The following is a 17,997-nucleotide window of genomic DNA, read 5'->3' as shown; positions in this document are numbered from 1 at the left end:
AAGATTGAAGGCAGGAGGAGAAGGGGATGACAGAGGATGAGATGATTGGATAGCATCACTGACTCGGTGGATATGAGTCTGAGCAAGCTTTCGGAGTTGGTGATGGACAGGGAAGCCTGGCATGCTGCAGTCCATGGGGTCGCAAAGAGTCAGACACAACTGAGTGACTGAACTGAACTGAACCCAAGGATATAAGTTATCAATTTCACTATTCAAGGGGGAGACTTTTGACTCTGTATGCATACAAAATGTCATTAGAAATTAAATCATCCATATTAATACTCATGAGAAACACACACACAAAAATTGTGGTAGGCAGTGACAGTGAATTGAATATTCATACAAACATTTCAAAAGAGTATGTGCTTAAATCTCTCTAATTTTTTTAATATTTATACAAAACTGTTCTTAAGTCACTTTTTAAAACTCAGACACTTATTCCCGTTATTAGCAAAAGGAAAATCTATAACATATATTCATATTCTTTAGCATAAGTCAGGAATGTTCTTAAGAGGAAAAAGATCCTAGTATAATTAGTGGAGATGGGGGGAAGGCTCTGTAATATGGAAAAAATTAAAACACCAGCTTGGGGTAAATATTTTTCTATAGACAATATCAATATTAACTATTCATTATCTAATTAATAATTCCTGGAAATAGTAGTAATAGCAATAATGGAAACATATAAAAATAACAATCTAAAAATTCCAAACAATTATAATCATAACTTTAGTAAACACTTAAATAAAATTTATATTCTTCACATACAATATCTCACTTACTTCTCACAATAAACATTAATTCAGTTCAGTTGCTCAATCGTGTCTGACTCTTTGTGATCCCATGGACTGCAGCACGCCAGGCCTTCCTGTCCATCACCAATTTCCGGAATTTACTCAAACTCATGTCCATCAAGTCGGTGATGCCATCCAACCATCTCATCCTCTGTCATCCCCTTCTCCTCCTGCCTTCAATCTTTCCCAGCATCAGGGTGTTTTCTAATGAGTCAGTTCTTCACATAAGGTGGCCAAAGTACTGCAGTTTCAGCTTCAGCATCAGTCCTTCCAATGAATATTCAGGAAGGTAGCAAATAACTATCCTAGGTTACAGATGAGGAAGATAGGGCTGTGGAAGTTAACTTGCTACTAAGTTGTAGAGATAAGCAGTATTTCCAGATTGCCTGCTCTCCATCAGTTTGATACTTAATGCATCATTTGTCCTCAATGTTGTTTAAAAATCAGCTATACAAAAACATATCAGTTAACTGTTTCAACTGCAAGCAATTGGTAATATATGTTCTGAAAAGTTTTCAAGCCCAAACCATCTCCACTGCACCATACCAAAAGACTCCTTGCCCAAACAAAAGTCATAACCCAAGGTCAATAAGTCATTGAAATCTAATACCATTTTCAAAGCAATACTTGAATTATTGCCATACCTCCATTAGTGAAAGTTGCTCTGTCATGTCTGATTCTTTGTGACCACATGGATCATATACAATCCATGGAATTCTCCAGGCTAGAATACTGGAGTGTGTAGCCTTTCCCTTCTCCAGGGAAATCTTCTTAACCCAGGGATCAAACCCAGGTCTCCTGCATTGCAGGCGGATTCTTAACCAGCTGAGCCACCAGGGAAGCCCCAAAATACTGGAGTGGGTAGCCTATCCCTTCTCCAGGGGATCCTCTCGACCCAGGAATCGAACTGGGCTCTTCTGCATTGCGGGCAGATTCTTTACCAGCTGAGCTATCAGGAAGCCCTGTGTAGAAATCATGCCACTTTGTGGATTATTTAGCCCACGGTATCTATATGTGTGTGCACATTTTAAACACAGAGCAAAATTGTACATACCTCAGATCTGACGTATTTACTACTGTTTAGCTTTATCACTTAACTAATCTATACTGAGCTCGAACTACCAGATGTTCAAGCTGGTTTTAGAAAAGGCAGAGGAACCAGAGATCAAGTTGCCAACATCCGCTGGATCATGGAGAAAGCAAGAGAGTTCCAGAAAAACATCTATTTCTGCTTTATTGACTATGCCAAAGCCTTTGACTGTATGGATCACAATAAACTGTGGAAAATTCTGAAAGAGATGAGAATACCAGACCACCTGATGGGCCTCTTGAGAAACCTGTATGCAGGTCAGGAAGCAACAGTTAGAACTGGACATGGAACAACAGACTGGTTCCAAATAGGAAAAGGAATACGTCAAGGCTGTATATTGTCACCCTGCTTATTTAACTTATATGCAGAGTACATCATGAGGAATGCTGGGCTGGAAGAAGCACAAGCTGGAATCAAGATTGCCGGGAGAAGTATCAATAACCTCAGATATGCACATGACACCACCCTTATGGCAAAAAGTGAAGAGGAACTCAAAAGCCTCTTGATGAAAGTGAAAGAGGAGAGTGAAAAAGTTTGTTTAAAGCTCAACATTCAGAAAACAAAGATCATGGCATCTGGTCCCATCACTTCATGGGAAATAGATGGGGAAACAGTGGAAACAGTGTCAGACTTCATTTTGGGGGGCTCCAAAATCACTGCAGATGCTGATTGCAGCCATGAAATTAAAAGACGCTTACTCCTGGGAAGGAAAGTTATGACCAACCTAGATAGCATATTAAAAAGCAGAGACATTACTTTGCCAACAAAGGTCCGTCTAGTCAAGGCTATGGTTTTTCCCATGGTCATGTATGGATGTGAGAGTTGGACTGTGAAGAAAGCTGATCGCCGAAGAATTGATACTTTTGAACTGTGGTGCTGGAGAAGACTCTTGAGAGTCCCTTGGACTGCACAAAGATCCAACAAGTCCATTCTAAAGGAGATCAGTCCTGGGTGTTCATTGAAAGGACTTTTGCTAAAGCTGAAACTCCAATACTCTGGCCACCTCATGCGAAGAGTTGACTCACTGGAAAAGACTCTGATACTGGGAGGGATTGGGGGCAGGAGGAGAAGGGGTCAACAGAGGATGAGATGGCTGGATGGCATCACCGACTCGATGGACATGAGTTTGAGTGAACTCCGGGAGTTGGTGATGGACAGGGAGGCCTGGCGTGCTGTGATTCATGGGGTCGCAATGAGTTGGACACGACTGAGCAACTGAACTGAATTTTACTTTTGACACAAAACATAGAAATCTATAATGATGCTATGACAGTTTACATTAGTATATTTTAAGTATATATTTGAACTAAATAAGGTATTTCAAAACTAGATTTAGTAAACTATTTCTAAATCTCCTACTTAATCTATTCTTAAGTGTTGACTATAATTTTTCTTTTAACTGATGTATGTGAAGTGAAAGACACTCAGCCATGTCCAACTCTTTTTGTGACTCCATGGACTGTAGTCCACCAGGATCCTCTATCCATGGGATTCTCCAGGCAAGAATATTGGAGTGGGTAGCTATTCCCTTCTCCAGGAGATTTTCCTGACCAAGGGATCAAACCTGGGTCTCTTGCACTGCAGGCAGATTCTTTACCATCTGAGTCTCCAAGAAAGCCCCATTAATTGACGCATGATTGACATATAATATTAATTTCCAGAATTCAAAATAATGACTCAGTATTTGTATACATTGTAGAATAATAAATCTAGTTAACATATGTCACCATACACAGTTTTTTGTGAAGATTTTTAAGATCTACTCTCTCAGCACATTTCAAATACGTAATACATTATTTATTATTCACTATAGTCATCACATTGTGTATTATAGCCTCATAGCTTATTTATTTTATAATTGTTAGTCTGTACCTTTTGACTGCTTTCATCCATTTTGCCCACCCTCCATCCTTACTTCTGCAAATACCAAACTGTTCTCTGTATCTGTGAACTTGGTTTTTTAGTTTTTAGGATGTTTGTTTGTTTGTTTGTTTTAAATTCACCATATATGTGAAATCACTGAGTACTGAAATCTTGCCATTTGCAAGAACATGAATAGATCTAATTGAAATAAGTCAGGATAAGAAAAATACCATATGATCTCACTTACATGCGGAATCTAAAAAAAAAAAATCCAAGAACAACATGTATCACAATAAATACAAATATCAAATCATTATGTTGTACACCTAAAATAATACAATGCATAATATAATCTACTCAATTTTTTTCAAATGTCTTCAAGACACTTCAAGTAAGATATGAACTAAGATATTTCAAAACTACATTTAGTAAATTATTTCCAAATTTCCAACTTAATCTGTTCATACGAGTTGACTATATTTTAACATCCCAAGAATAGCAAATAAATACTATGGATTCCTATTAGAAGTTTATTGTAAAATGATATTTGATACCATTTCCAAGCAAATAGTCCATTTCTATGGAAATATTTTCCATAAAACAGCTTTCAAGGAAACTAAAACTGCTTCCAAGTGTTGTGAGTTCCAAATCTTCCATATACTTTAATGATCTACGTCCAGCTAACTATCTGTATACTATTTCAAACAAATCTATACAAAGAGGCCAATTCAAAATTTTAACCCTCAGAACACACACATACACACAAATATACATATACAAATATAGCCAATATGCTGGTCTAGTGTTCTGATTATAAGAGAGATCCTAAGTTACAAAAATAAGACTTCGAACAAATTATTAAATTATACACACAAGTTTTAAAGTATATTTATTCATACGAGATGACTTCTTGCTAAGGTAATGCAATGGTTTACTGAGCAAAACATGAGATAAGCAATTTAGAAAATCACCAAACTAGCAAATGCTGTGCTGTGCTCAGTCATGTCCAAATCTTTGCAACCCCATGGATTGTAACCTGCCAGGCTCCTCTGTCCATGGGATACCGGAGTGGGTTGCCATTTCTTTCTCCAGGGGATCTTCCTGACCCAGGGGTCGAACCCACATCTCTTGCGTCTCCTGCACTGGCAGGTGGATTCTTTACCACTGCCACCTGGGGGGAGGGGCATATTACCAAATACAAGTACAGAATGAGTCCCCTGACTATTCACTGTTGAAATGATTTCTACTTTCACTTCCAAGGTTTATTAAAAATAATGTATTTAAAAACAAAAAGAATGTCTTTGTCAACAGCTATATGATTATAAGCATATTCCCATAATAAAAACAAATATAGTTGTTACCTGTTGCGTATACTTCTGTATTTCATCCAGTACAAATTCTACTTCTTTTGAAGTTGTTAATGAAGCAAGATTTCCACTAAGATTATAGCAGTAAAGTTTTGCATTATCATAGTTTTCTCTACTGGAATTAATTCTAAGACAAGCATCCCCAACGTGAATCCATCCTTCTCCACAAAGATGAGCTAGTCAAAAAAAAAAAAAAAATCATGTCTTATTTTTCAATTATCCAAACACATGTGTATTTTTCAATTATTTCAGAATGCTAAATAAATACAACTTCTAGATTTGTTTAAATAATTTTTATAATAAAATTTAAATATATCCTTGTATTATACTAAACGAAATTTGACTAATATTTTGGTGAAGAATAAGAACAGAAGATCCTAATTTTTTCTCTAATTATTAAACATAAGAAAAGCTACAGCTCTGTAACATCAGTCAAAATCTGTTGATTTCTGTGTAAATCCAGTGTATTGATATATGGTTTCACAGCAAGTGAAATCACTACTACATTTATATGTCGCAAGGTTCACTTTATACAAGATCACTTCAGTAGAAAAATAACCAGCACACAACAAAAACAAAGTTATTCCTACAAGTGTAGCTATTAATAACTATCCTCTGGGCTATGGAATTAGATTAACTAATCCCCTTAGCCCAGGTGTAGTATTTTGATATAAGCTGGGTTCTTTGATTCTTTACTTATAATTATGGGGTGAGAAGCTTCATTTCATTTACGTTTCATAAAGAAACTAGAAACTTTGCTTTCAAATATTTATTTTTACACAACCTTTCAGGTCTTTTGAAAGTTTAAACATACTATTCAGTAACAGTGGTTTATCCTTAGGCTCCAAATTGAACTTAAAACACTGTCTGTTTTCTAAAACGCAGACTTATAAATTCAGTATAAAGTTATGCTCTAGGATACATTAACACTGAGGTGTTTTACTGACACACCAATCTGTGAAGCTTGACTTGACTATCCGTTAGTTTCATATCACTAAATATATCAGTGCCTCTTGCCCTTTCAGGTTGGATGCATCAGTTCGGTCCTTATGGAATTATTATAAAGCAGCAGTTCTCAAACATTTTGGTCTCAAGACCCCTTTAAACCCTTAAAAATTATTGAGAATGCCACAGATTTTTCCTTATACATTTTATATCTCTGAAGCTTGACCATATTAAAAGTTAAAACTAATCTTTTAAAAATACATGTATTTATTCATTTAAAATTTTATTACAAACCTACTCTTCCAGTTTCTGGGACGTCTTGCCCCTTAATGCTGTTATTACACACCCAAAGAAGATGTATTAATATCTTCACATTTTCTCCTTCAGAAAGTAAAGCTAACGGTTTAAATTAGGCCCTTGGCAACAAAAATTGAGATGGGTTGAGAAATGAATAGGGGATGGATAGGCAGAGAAATCAGAGATAGAGCAGAGTAAAATGTGCATCGCAGAATCTAGGGTATGGGTACTGAGTGTCCTCACTACAATTCTATTTTTCATTAAAAAATTCATAAAAATGTTTGAAATTTTTCATTAAAAATGTTAGGGAAATACATAACAACTTAAGTAGCATATTTAATTTCTCTTAATTACAGTCTCCAAAAAACAAAAGAGTTAAGAGTGTGGTTTTGTTCTATATTTTTGCAAATCCCTTTAATGTTGGTTTAAAATAACATTCAATCTATTAGAATCATATATATATAGCCTTTGGAAAACTATTAATACAGAGTAAACCTATAACAATGAGAATTACAAAAGCACACAATATCTTAGTATTACAGGGCCCTTTGCTTCTTGAATTACTGTCCTATTAAACTAGGTAATGAGAATAACACATAGTGCTTGGAACATAGTAAGCACTCGATATACCAGATTCATTTAGTAAGACTTCAAACACCTCTGTTTTCATTTTCAGACTACACATATAGCAATCTTCCTTGTCTTCTGAAATCTAAACTACCAGATCACTTCAAGGAAACAGCACAGGAGTTTTTGTTAAATTTCCGCTTTTTCTTTCCTTACTGAATCAAGGAAGGATTTACATTAGTTTTGGTTATCTTTCGTTTTATAAGATCAAAAATACTTGGTTAATGAATCATACAAATGCAAACAATGCATGGGCCTTTGAGGCTAAACTAAATCAGAGCACTAAACCAAATGTTTTGATGTCTTAAGCTTCTGTAGTTTTGAGCACCACCTTAACTTTAGGATAGTAGCTAATTTTTAAAATAGGTTAAGCTTGATAAATTCAAATTACCAATTTTACACGAGATCAATGGAAAAAATGCAATTCACAAATTTTCATGGAAAAAGGCAATTACTACAGACTAAGTTCTCCATTTAGAGCATTCACTTCCTTGAGACAAGCTGAACAGAAACCAAACTACATATAATGCCAACCTGGCTCTTAGTAAATACGAATACAGAAAAAGGTGAGTTAGTGTATAACAAAATAGCTTATTATATTTATTATTCCCCAAAGTAATAACCTGGTCAAGTACAACCCTTAGGCCAAACCAAAATATTTTCCCAGGCAAGAGTAGATGGGTATTACTAAATATAACTTCATTATTATTTTCCCAAATTTCCACTGGTAATCAAATTCTCTTCTTATTGAATAATATTCCTTTACATGTATATTCCTTCAGTCAACTCTTATTTTAGTCCAGGATTTACTCTGTCTTTTTAAAGAAACTTTATAAGTATTTTTTTTTTGATCTACATGTAGCTTTTAGACTTCAACACTTAGAAATTATTACTTTCAAGTTTAGTGTCATCTCACTATTGCTTCTCAAATCTTGCCTACTGCATTAATATTCTCTAAATTACTCAAAATGAACACACACGCATACATCACTGTTTAAAAGGCTGAAAGCTTTCAGTAGTGTTTTATAGTTTTCTATGTACAAGTCTTTTGTTTCCTTAGGTAGATATATTCCTAAGTATTTAATTCTTTTCGTTGCAACAGTGAATGGAATAGTTTCCTTAATTTCTCTTTCTATTTTCTCATTATTAGTGTATAGGAATGCAAGGGATTTCTGTGTGTTGATTTTATATCCTGCAACTTTACTATAATCATTGATTAGCTCTAGTAGTTTTCTGGTAGAGTCTCTAGGGTTTTCTGTGTAGAGGATCATGTCATCAGCGAACAGTGAAAGTTTTACTTCTTCTTTTCCAATTTGTATTCCTTTTATGTCTTTTTCTGCTCTGATTGCTGTAGCCAAAACTTCCAGAACTATGTTGAATAGTAGTGGTGAGAGTGGGCACCCTTGTCTTGTTCCTGACTTTAGGGGAAATGCTTTCAGTTTTTTACCACTGAGTGTACATAGAAAACTATAAAACACTACTGAAAGCGATCAAAGAGGACACTAATAGATGGAGAAATATACCATGTTCATGGATTGGAAGAATAAATATTGTAGAAATGAGTATACTACCCAAAATAATTTATACATTCAATGCAATCCCTATCAAGCTACCAAAGATATTTTTCACAGAACTAGAACAAATAATCTCACAATTTGTATGGAAATACAAAAAACCTCGAATAGCCAAAGCAATCTTGAGGAAGAAAAATGGAACTGGGGGAATTAACCTGCCGGACTTCAGGCTCTACTACAAAGCCACAGTCATCAAGACAGTATGGTACTGGCATAAAGACAGAAATATAGATCAATGGAACAAAATAGAAAGCCCAGAGATAAATCCACGTACCTATGGACACCTCATCTTTGACAAAGGAGGCAAGAATATAAAATGGAGAAAAGACAGTCTCTTTAACAAGTGGTGCTGGGAAAACTGGTCAGCCACTTGTAAAAGAATGAAACTAGAACACTTCCTAACACCATACACAAAAATAAACTCAAAATGGATTAGAGAGCTAAATGTAAGACCAGAAACTATAAAACTCCTAGAGGAGAACGTAGGCAAAACACTCTCCGACATAAATCACAGCAGGATCCTCCATGTCCCACCTCCCAGAATATTGGAAATAAAAGCAAAAATAAACAAATGGGACCTAATTAAAATCAAAAGCTTCTGCACAGCAAAGGAAACTATCAGCAAGGTGAAAAGACAGCCTTCAGAATGGGAGAAAATAATAGCAAATGAAGCAACTGATAAAGGATTAATCTCCAAATTATACAAGCAGCTTCTGCAGCTCAATTCCAGAAAAATAAATGACCCAATCAAAAAATGGGCCAAAGAACTAAACAGACATTTCTCCAAAGAAGACATAAAGATGGCTAACAAACACATGAAAAAATGCTCAACATCCCTCATAATCAGAGAGATGCAAATCAAAACCACAATGAGATACCATTTCACACCAGTCAGAATGGCTGCTATCCAAAAGTCTACACGCAATAAATGCTGGAGAGGATGTGGAGAGAAAGGAACCCTCTTACACTGTTGGTGGGAATGCAAACTAGTACAGCCACTATGGAGAACAGTGTGGAGATTCCTCAAAAAATTGGAAATAGAACTGCCATATGATCCAGCAATCGCACTCCTGGGCATACACACCGAGGAAACCAGAATTGAAAGAGACACGTGTACTCCAATGTTCATTGCAGCACTGTTTATAATAGCCAGGACATGGAAGCAACCTAGATGTCCATCTGCAGACGAATGGATAAGAAAGCTGTGGTACATATACACAATGGAGTAGTATTCAGCCATTAAAAAGAATACATTTGAATCAGTTCTAATGAGGTGGATGAAACTGGAGCCTATTATACAGAGTGAAGTAAGCCAGAAAGAAAAACACCAATAGAGTATACTAACACATATATATGGAATTTAGAAAGATGCAAATGATAACTCTGTATACGAGACAGCAAAAGAGACACAGATCTATAGAACAGTCTTTGGGACTCTATGGGAGAGGGTGAGGGTGGGATGATTTGGGAGAATGGCATTGAAACACGTATGTTGTCATATGTGAAACGAATCACTAGTTCAGGGTCAATGCATGTTATAGGATGCTCGGGGCTGGCATGCGGGGATGACCCAGAGGGAGGATAAAGGGAGGAGGGAGGTGGGAGGGGGGTTCAGGAGGGGGAACTTATGTAAACCCGGGGCAAATTCATATCAATGTATGGCAAAACCAACCAATATAATATTGTAAAATAAAAATAAAAGCCTGAAAGCTTAATACATACACAAAATTCCAAAATCTCAATGGTACTTTTAAAGGAAATCTAATTTTTATTTTATTACATGAACTTATAAGAAAGACTTGAATCCTATGATGGGATTTTCCATCACTTTGTAGAATTACATAGGTTCAGATATTTTTCAATGAAAAAATGAGAAAAACAAAAAATCATGAGATAGAAACAGGCAAAAAACTGAACAGAGATAAACACCCAGTTACCAGTCCCCTCTGCTATTTACAAGTCATGCATTTTTTTAAGCAGGTCATGTAACCAGTCTCAGCTTATCTGTATAACAAGAAGATAGAACTGGTTAAATATCTATACAAGTTTTTGATTTTCTGATTTTCTCTTTCATATTCAAAAGAAAGAGTACTTAGGGTCTACTAAGAAGAATACTAACTGTAAAAATAAATTGAAATTTCTTTCTCAAATGAGTTTTGTTCTGGCTTACAGAACTTAAGCATCTCATTGAATCATATAATAAATATTATAAATATTACCATTTCTAATAAAAAAGAACAGTCAGGAAAAAACTGCTCCTGGAATTTAAAAAATAAAGGGCACTTGAATCCAATATGCCAAAATTTTAACATTGTTAGATCTGGATATTAATCTGAGTACTTACTATTTTCTATGTTTTTAAGATATAATTTTTTAATTGAAAAGTATTCTGATCAAGTCAACAATAATAAACAGAAGATACCTTGAAAGTCTTAATCAGAAACAAATGTATAAATCTTTCTTGTAGAAACACTGCTATCTTTATTCCAATACTATTGTTTATTTGCTACTGATTTAATTTTAGAAATTGGAACATTCTTACTAAACATTCTGACAAAAATAGCATTCATCTGTGGACTATAAAACTGATTTACCAAATGAATATCTTTACCTGGTAGAGCCTGGCACTCTTGCTGTCGCTGATCCCACTGGCAATTCAAGTTTAGTGAACAGCTTTTACAGCTAGTAAGTTTGTTACAAATCTGCTCATTTCTCACATGGCATTTGGTATAGTTTTTCACAGACTATAAAGTTAAAAGATAAAGCATGTTACCGTTCGCCTTTGTACAGTAATGACTCATGAAGTTTAGCGTACACATAAATCAGCTGGTGAACTTTAGAACATAGACTTCTAACACCAAATCCAGTTCTACTGAATCAGAATTTATTATTCATTTATTTATTTAAGCAAAGTTCTTAGAATGTATGCTTATTGAAAAAACAAGCAAACTACACAATCTGAAATAGAAATCAAGTAATGAAAACGTATTCTATTGAATCTGATTACAGACTTCCAATTCAATAAATAAAGCTGATGAACAAAGTCATTTCTCTCAATGATCACATCAAAGAATTCTAGTCATAATAAAACTACCATTCAGACTCCTGGGAATGAAGTGGAAATAATGAGTAGCAAAAGTTAAAGAGATGCTCTATCAAAATCCAATACAATCTAACACGATAAATTACTTTCTCAATAATTCAAACTAAGTTTACTTCCACATACATTAAAAACGGTTCTGGTTACTTCCACAGACATTAAATAATGATTTTGGTTAACTGATGTTTCTCCTGTGTGTATCAATCACATTTCCTCAATAAAGGTTGAAAAGAACCTGCAAAAGTTACATTTTGATCAGTCCTATTACACAACTACTCATATTTCAACTAATTTCAGGTCTAAGAGGTTGAAGGTTAAAGGTCAAAAAACAAAACAAAAGGCAACATAGGAACTTTGGTGTGAGTTCCCTTTGTATATCAAGGTTTGATATTTCACATGGTATTATCAATACCTGTGTTAACTAAAATCAGATTCTTTGGGCTCAACTCTTCTTGTGACTCATTTTTGAGAAAAAAAAAACACACACAAAGGAAAAAAGCACACGCTGAATCATAAGCTCCCTTTCCTTTCCATAAGTAGACACTCATACTGTAGGCTTTCTCATGTAAGGGTGATAAATATTTCTTTTCAAACAAAAAACCTGACAATTAAAATTTACTTATAATTTCCCATATATAAAAATGGTTGAAGAAATTTTTATCTTATTCTTCCTTTAAAAAAAATCATATAAGTTACATTTTTTAAAGCCCAAATCGTACTGAAAGTCTTATTCAACCATCATTTTCATTAGGAACATGCAAATTTTCTTAATGTTATTTTTCTGATTCAGAGCTTTTTTTCTCATATAGCATACAAACTATTACTCTATAGGATTACTATACTTCCAAATGTTTGTCACATAACTGAAAACAAATCAATTCACTTGAATCATCTGATAAATAAAATAGCCTATAAGAAAGACAAGAGAATGGCTAAACAACATATTAGAATAAGAGAAAGAATGAGAACTTAATGCCAATCTTTAGAACAACAATGGCAGAGTCACCATCGAAATAACTCTACTGCTCTTCATAAGAGCAGTATAATCATTTATTGATACTGAGCCAGCACAATAGATGAAACTGTATTTCCATCACACACAGGGTCAATTTATTCAATGACAGAAGAAAACTGACTGCTACTCTGAAACATGGCTGGCATTTTTTGGCCTAATGAATCAGATGCACATTCATAAACAGACTATGAAGAATAACCAGCACTCTACCCATCTTCACACTAATACATCTAGATGTAAATTTAAAAATGAAAATCTGCAAGAAGAAAGCAGTTATTCGGGCTATTTGAGCACGAAATATGCAACTTGCAGTAAAAATGACTAAATAATGAAACAGAATATCAATGGACATCATTTATGCTAAAATCTCATAGACACTTCTGTATCTATTAGCATTTGGTTTATTTTAATCACCAGACATTCTGATAAAACTGTCCAAAAGACACATTACATCAAAGTCTAAATTATAAGAGATTTCCATCTGTTCACTTGCACTATCTCACCCAGTGCTTTCCTTTTTAACACATTATCAACACTAAACTCTAAAGGAAAGGCCACTTTATAAAATGAATACTTCATAGTAATTTGCATAATACAATTTTTGAGACATGTATTTTCACATAGTGTAAATGTCTAAATATAAATTAACTCAGTTATCAAACAAAGTTTTAAATAAAATCTGCTTGCAATTCTCATCTAATGACATTCTCCATTTCAGTCCCTTATTCCCATGTTTTATTTTACTTTGCTACCATGTCCCCATTATTCACTAATACAACTCCCATTAGATGAATATTATGCAAATATAAAAAAAGTAATTCAAACATTCAAAGTGAGTCATGTTCTATTAACATTCAAACTCAAATAAAATTGAAGTATCTATTATTATTAAAGCAACATATCACTGCAAAGTATACACCAAAATGGTAAGTATAAAAACAAAAGGGTTCAATCTGATGAGGCAATAATTCAAAGCTTTCCTTCATTTTAAGTTTTTAATATTATTTTAGAATAGAATCATAAAGTTTTAATTATTTCAAAATACTCTTGGATACTGGAGAAAAATTTTAGATAACCTAATAAAAACTTTTTACTTAGTTTTCAAACTCCTTTTCTTTACCTTTTACTTCTGCCTGGCATCTTGAAAAACAAGTGGATACTTTTCTTGCTTAATAAAAATTCAAAAAAAGAAAAAAATTAATATGTATATAGTTTAAAATCTGTATGGAAACTTTTTAGTTATTTAAGCTACACTCCAATAAAAGAATATTTAATTTTACTGAATACAATCTTTAATAATTTTTTTAAATTTTCCTTCAATTTGTTGACATCTAAGAAACATGGAACATTTTGATGCTATCCATTAAAACGTTAGTTTTTACTCCTCTTGATTTATTTTAATCTATCAATATTAACTTTACAGTATTTTCAATAGTCTACCTAATATAGGTTCTTGACTTCAACACCAGTGAAACTTTGAGCCAGGGGATGATTTTTTGTGTCAGCACTATTCATTCACTGTAGGATGTTTACCTGTATCCCTGGCTTCTCTATGTTAGATGCTGGTAGCAGTCCCACAGTTGTGAAAACAACCAAAAAATACACATTGCCAGATGTCCCAATGCGGGACAGAATTGCCTCAGAGAACCATAGATCTAAAGAAAAATTTTTTCATTTAAAACACAGATCTATAGACAATTTTAACGATAAAATCAAAACTACTAATGACACTTCAGATTAAGCTTGCACACAAAGTATATAAATAAAACCTAAGTCACAACACTATTAATACATGTTTGACAAGATTTTCATAGAAATGACTTCAAAACTTACTTATATATTCCTATGTCTATCAGCACAGAAGACAATGTTTATAGTTACAGTCTTTTGAAATTAAGTTTTGAAAGAATTTTCCCAATCTTATCCATGAAAAGTAAAGGTTATTGGATTCAACATGGAATCTAGACTGACCAACAACATATCAAGAAGTAAGTGATGCCCTACATGTTTTCTAAATGTCTTTTTTTTATAGTTGGCTTACAATATCGGGCCTTCCTTCACAGCCCAGTTGGTAAAGAATCTGCCTGCAATGCAGGAGACCCCGGTTCGATTCCTGGGTTGGGAAGATCCGCTGGAGAAGGGATAGGCTACCCAACCCAGTATTCTTGGGCTTTCCTTGTGGCTCAGTGGGTAAAGAATACGCCCACAGTGTGGGAGATCTGGGTTTGATCCCTGGGTTGGGAAGATCCCCTGGAGAAGGGAAAGGCTACCCACTCCAGTATTCTGGCCTGGAGAACCCCATGGACTATACAGCCCATGGGGTTGCAAACAAAATTTTATAGGGCTTCCCTGGTGGCTCAGATGGTAAAGCGTCTGCCTGCAATGTGAGAGACCAGGGTATGATCCCTGTGTCAGGAAGATCCTCTGGAGAAGGAAACAGCAACCCACTCTAGTATTCTTGCCTAGGAAATTCCATGGACTGAGGAGCCTTGTAGGCTTCAGTCCATGGGTTCACAAAAGGTCAACACAACTGAGCGACTTCACTTACTTACTTACTACAATGTTGAATTAGTTTCAGGTACACAACATAATGATTCAACATATTTTTAAGATTAGATATTCCATTTAACATTATTACAAAACAATGGCTATAAATTCCTGTGCTGTACAATATATTCTTCTTGTTTATCTATTTTATACATAGTAGCTTATATCTCTTAATACCATAATTCTATTTTGCCTCTCCCCTTTCCCTTTTCTAAATGTCTTGATACAGGTAAGCTAATGATTATAAAGTAGCAGTGTTTTGTACAAGTAAGCTAATGATTATAAAGTAGCAGTGTTAGCTACATCATCATTTACCCATAAATACTAACCATGCTGCAGTTACTGGTTGATGAAATGCATTTCTTGTCATCACACCACTGGCACCCATTCGTATTGGCAGTACAGCTGGCACAATCTGCATATCTATAACATCTGTCATCAGAAGCAGCTGTGATACAAATGGGAGCCAGAACACATTAGGATGAAAAGAAAATGTCACACTTCTTAAATCACATATTTTTAACATCTGCTAAGAATCACGAGGACATTTTTAAACCATAAATATAATCATCAATATCAAAATAAGTTCTCCAATATGAAGTCAGTTTTGTACTTTAATTGGATTTACAGGGATTTAAATACCTCCTGCCCTCATCTTGATTACTCACTCTATCAGGATCCTACAATCATTTGACATTTACACATTATGGAGAAAGAAAAAGATTCAGAGGTGTTTTATTAAATAAAATGTATTACTATACATTTAAAAGAAAAGATTATAACAAATGCTCATTGTTGATCATTCTTCATAAAGCTATCTAGAGATATCTGACTGATTATAGATTAGCAAAGCCTGATCTGTTCATTGTAGCACCCAAAATATATAAAAGCCCCATTCATTTAAAGAAAATTGAAAATTTATATCCAAATCATTCTCTATAAATATTTACTATTAATTATTCAGGGCATCCCAGGTGGCACTAATGGTAAAGAACCTGCCTGCCAAAAGAGGAGACATAAGAGATATGGGTTCGAGCCCTGGGTCAGGAAGATCCCCTAGAGGAGGGCATGGCAACCCACTCTATTATTCCTGCCTGGAGAATCCTCAAGGACAAAGGAGCCTGGAGGAGTACAGTCCACAGGGTTGCAAAGAGCTGGACACGACTGAAGCAACTTGGCATGCACATTCGTAAGTTCGAATTATTTATTCAATATTTTATAAGAAATACTGAGTTATAACAGGACATCAAAATTCTAGAAACTTTTTAGCTTTATGGGATGGTTTGACAATAATTCAGGAAGAAAAAAAGTACCAAAAGCAGAATAAATTACTTCATTTTATTTCTTTGAAGCATACAATATATCTAAGAAAAGATGTATTTGACAGAATTTTATGCTTACATACAAAAATAATTCATATATATATGGCCATGTTACATGTCAAAATTGATATATTACTATTACACAGAGATATATGACTATTACACATTCAAAAAAGAAAACTAAAGACAGCTAAGAAAGATATTAAATTACTAAGCACTGCTATTTTCAAACATTAGAATTCTTAACTAGAGGATTATGAGTTTTTAATTTTTGAAAACTATTAAGATAATTCTTATGATCAGGAATGCACTTCCATTTCAAACCAAGTAGAGATGCTTTATGTCAAAAAGAAGTAAAAAAATATTTCACCTGTTTTCAGAGGGCACTTTGCTCTAAGAATATTATTAGTATTCCCAGAGTCCCAAGATTCACAGTGATTTTTGTTCCAAATACATTTTATTCCTGGACCAGCATTTTTGCAAAGTTCTTCATCTCTGAAAGCCTTGCAATTTGGAGGCTTGTATACAAGTATATCATTAAGGAGTACACTAGAAAATCCTCCAAATATATACATGGACCTATTAAAAACAAAACAAGAATCATTAAAAAAGTACCTAATGAGTTTTAAAAATAAATTTAAATATGCATTTTACATTTTTTATCTAGGAAACAGTTTTAGAAATATACAGTAGCTATATGGAGATAACAAGATATACTTTAGAATTGCAGTATAGAATTAAATTTTTTGAATACAAAAAATTTAGAAATTGGATATAGAATTCTTTGTATACTGTTACTATCCTTTTATAAAATAAAGCGACCAAGAGTAAAATAATCAAAAAGATTTTCAAAGTTTCAATTTGAAGAGAAAAGCCCAGATGATTACTGAATTAATACTACCAGCACCAAAGAAATTTGAAATGGCCTCACAACAGCCTAATTTTCATTTCTAAAAATATTATTGATATAATAAATGGAAAAGAACAGAAAATACTTCAAGAATTTTTTTATTATTTAAAAAGTAAAATAAAAATCCACGAAATGCAATTTTCAACAGAGAAGCTTAGAGTCTTTATGTTTACACTCTGGATTTCACTTATTTCCACTACAAAAGCCAATTGATACCATTTACACAGTTTTATTTTTAGCATCATATTGGACAATTTTTACGTAATTAGAATAAGGTAGTAATAAAATGACCTCATAAAAATGTCATTATGAATCACAAATGTTAAGCTAATGGATGATCCAGCATGTTATTTACTGTCATGAGTCCACATTAATGAATTTTTGCTATAGAAATAGCAAAATCACACTACCTTACAGGAGGAAGGTAACTTAATGATCATCCAGTCCAAATTCCCAGTGAATATAAGGGTACTAAAGGCCAGATGGGCTTCCCAGGTGGCGCTAGTAGTAAAGAACCCGCCTGCAAATGCAGGAGACATAAGAGAT

At 34.1% G+C, this 17,997-nt stretch overlaps 1 protein-coding gene across 2 annotated transcripts in view; it reads right to left on the bottom strand.

Moving 5' to 3' along the window:
* The window catches only part of ATRNL1 (attractin like 1), an 843,932-nt gene that overhangs the window by 653,037 nt on the left and 172,898 nt on the right, over window positions 1-17,997 (bottom strand). For both annotated transcript variants that reach the window (XR_016038801.1, XM_055424575.2), the window contains exons 12-15: window positions 16,912-17,120; window positions 15,549-15,667; window positions 11,169-11,301; window positions 5,109-5,290 (exon numbers count right to left, since the gene is read on the bottom strand). Coding sequence is in view for 1 of the 2 variants with exons in the window: in XM_055424575.2 (XP_055280550.2) it covers window positions 5,109-5,290; window positions 11,169-11,301; window positions 15,549-15,667; window positions 16,912-17,120 (643 nt within the window). In the remaining variant the exon portion in view is untranslated. The remainder of the gene's footprint in view (window positions 1-5,108; window positions 5,291-11,168; window positions 11,302-15,548; window positions 15,668-16,911; window positions 17,121-17,997) is intronic.

Source organism: Moschus berezovskii, chromosome 12 (genome assembly GCF_049115385.1).
Source record: "Moschus berezovskii isolate FMDL1 chromosome 12, NW_MosBer_1.0, whole genome shotgun sequence".
NCBI lineage: Eukaryota > Metazoa > Chordata > Mammalia > Artiodactyla > Moschidae > Moschus > Moschus berezovskii.
This window is presented reverse-complemented; position numbering and strand designations above follow the sequence as displayed.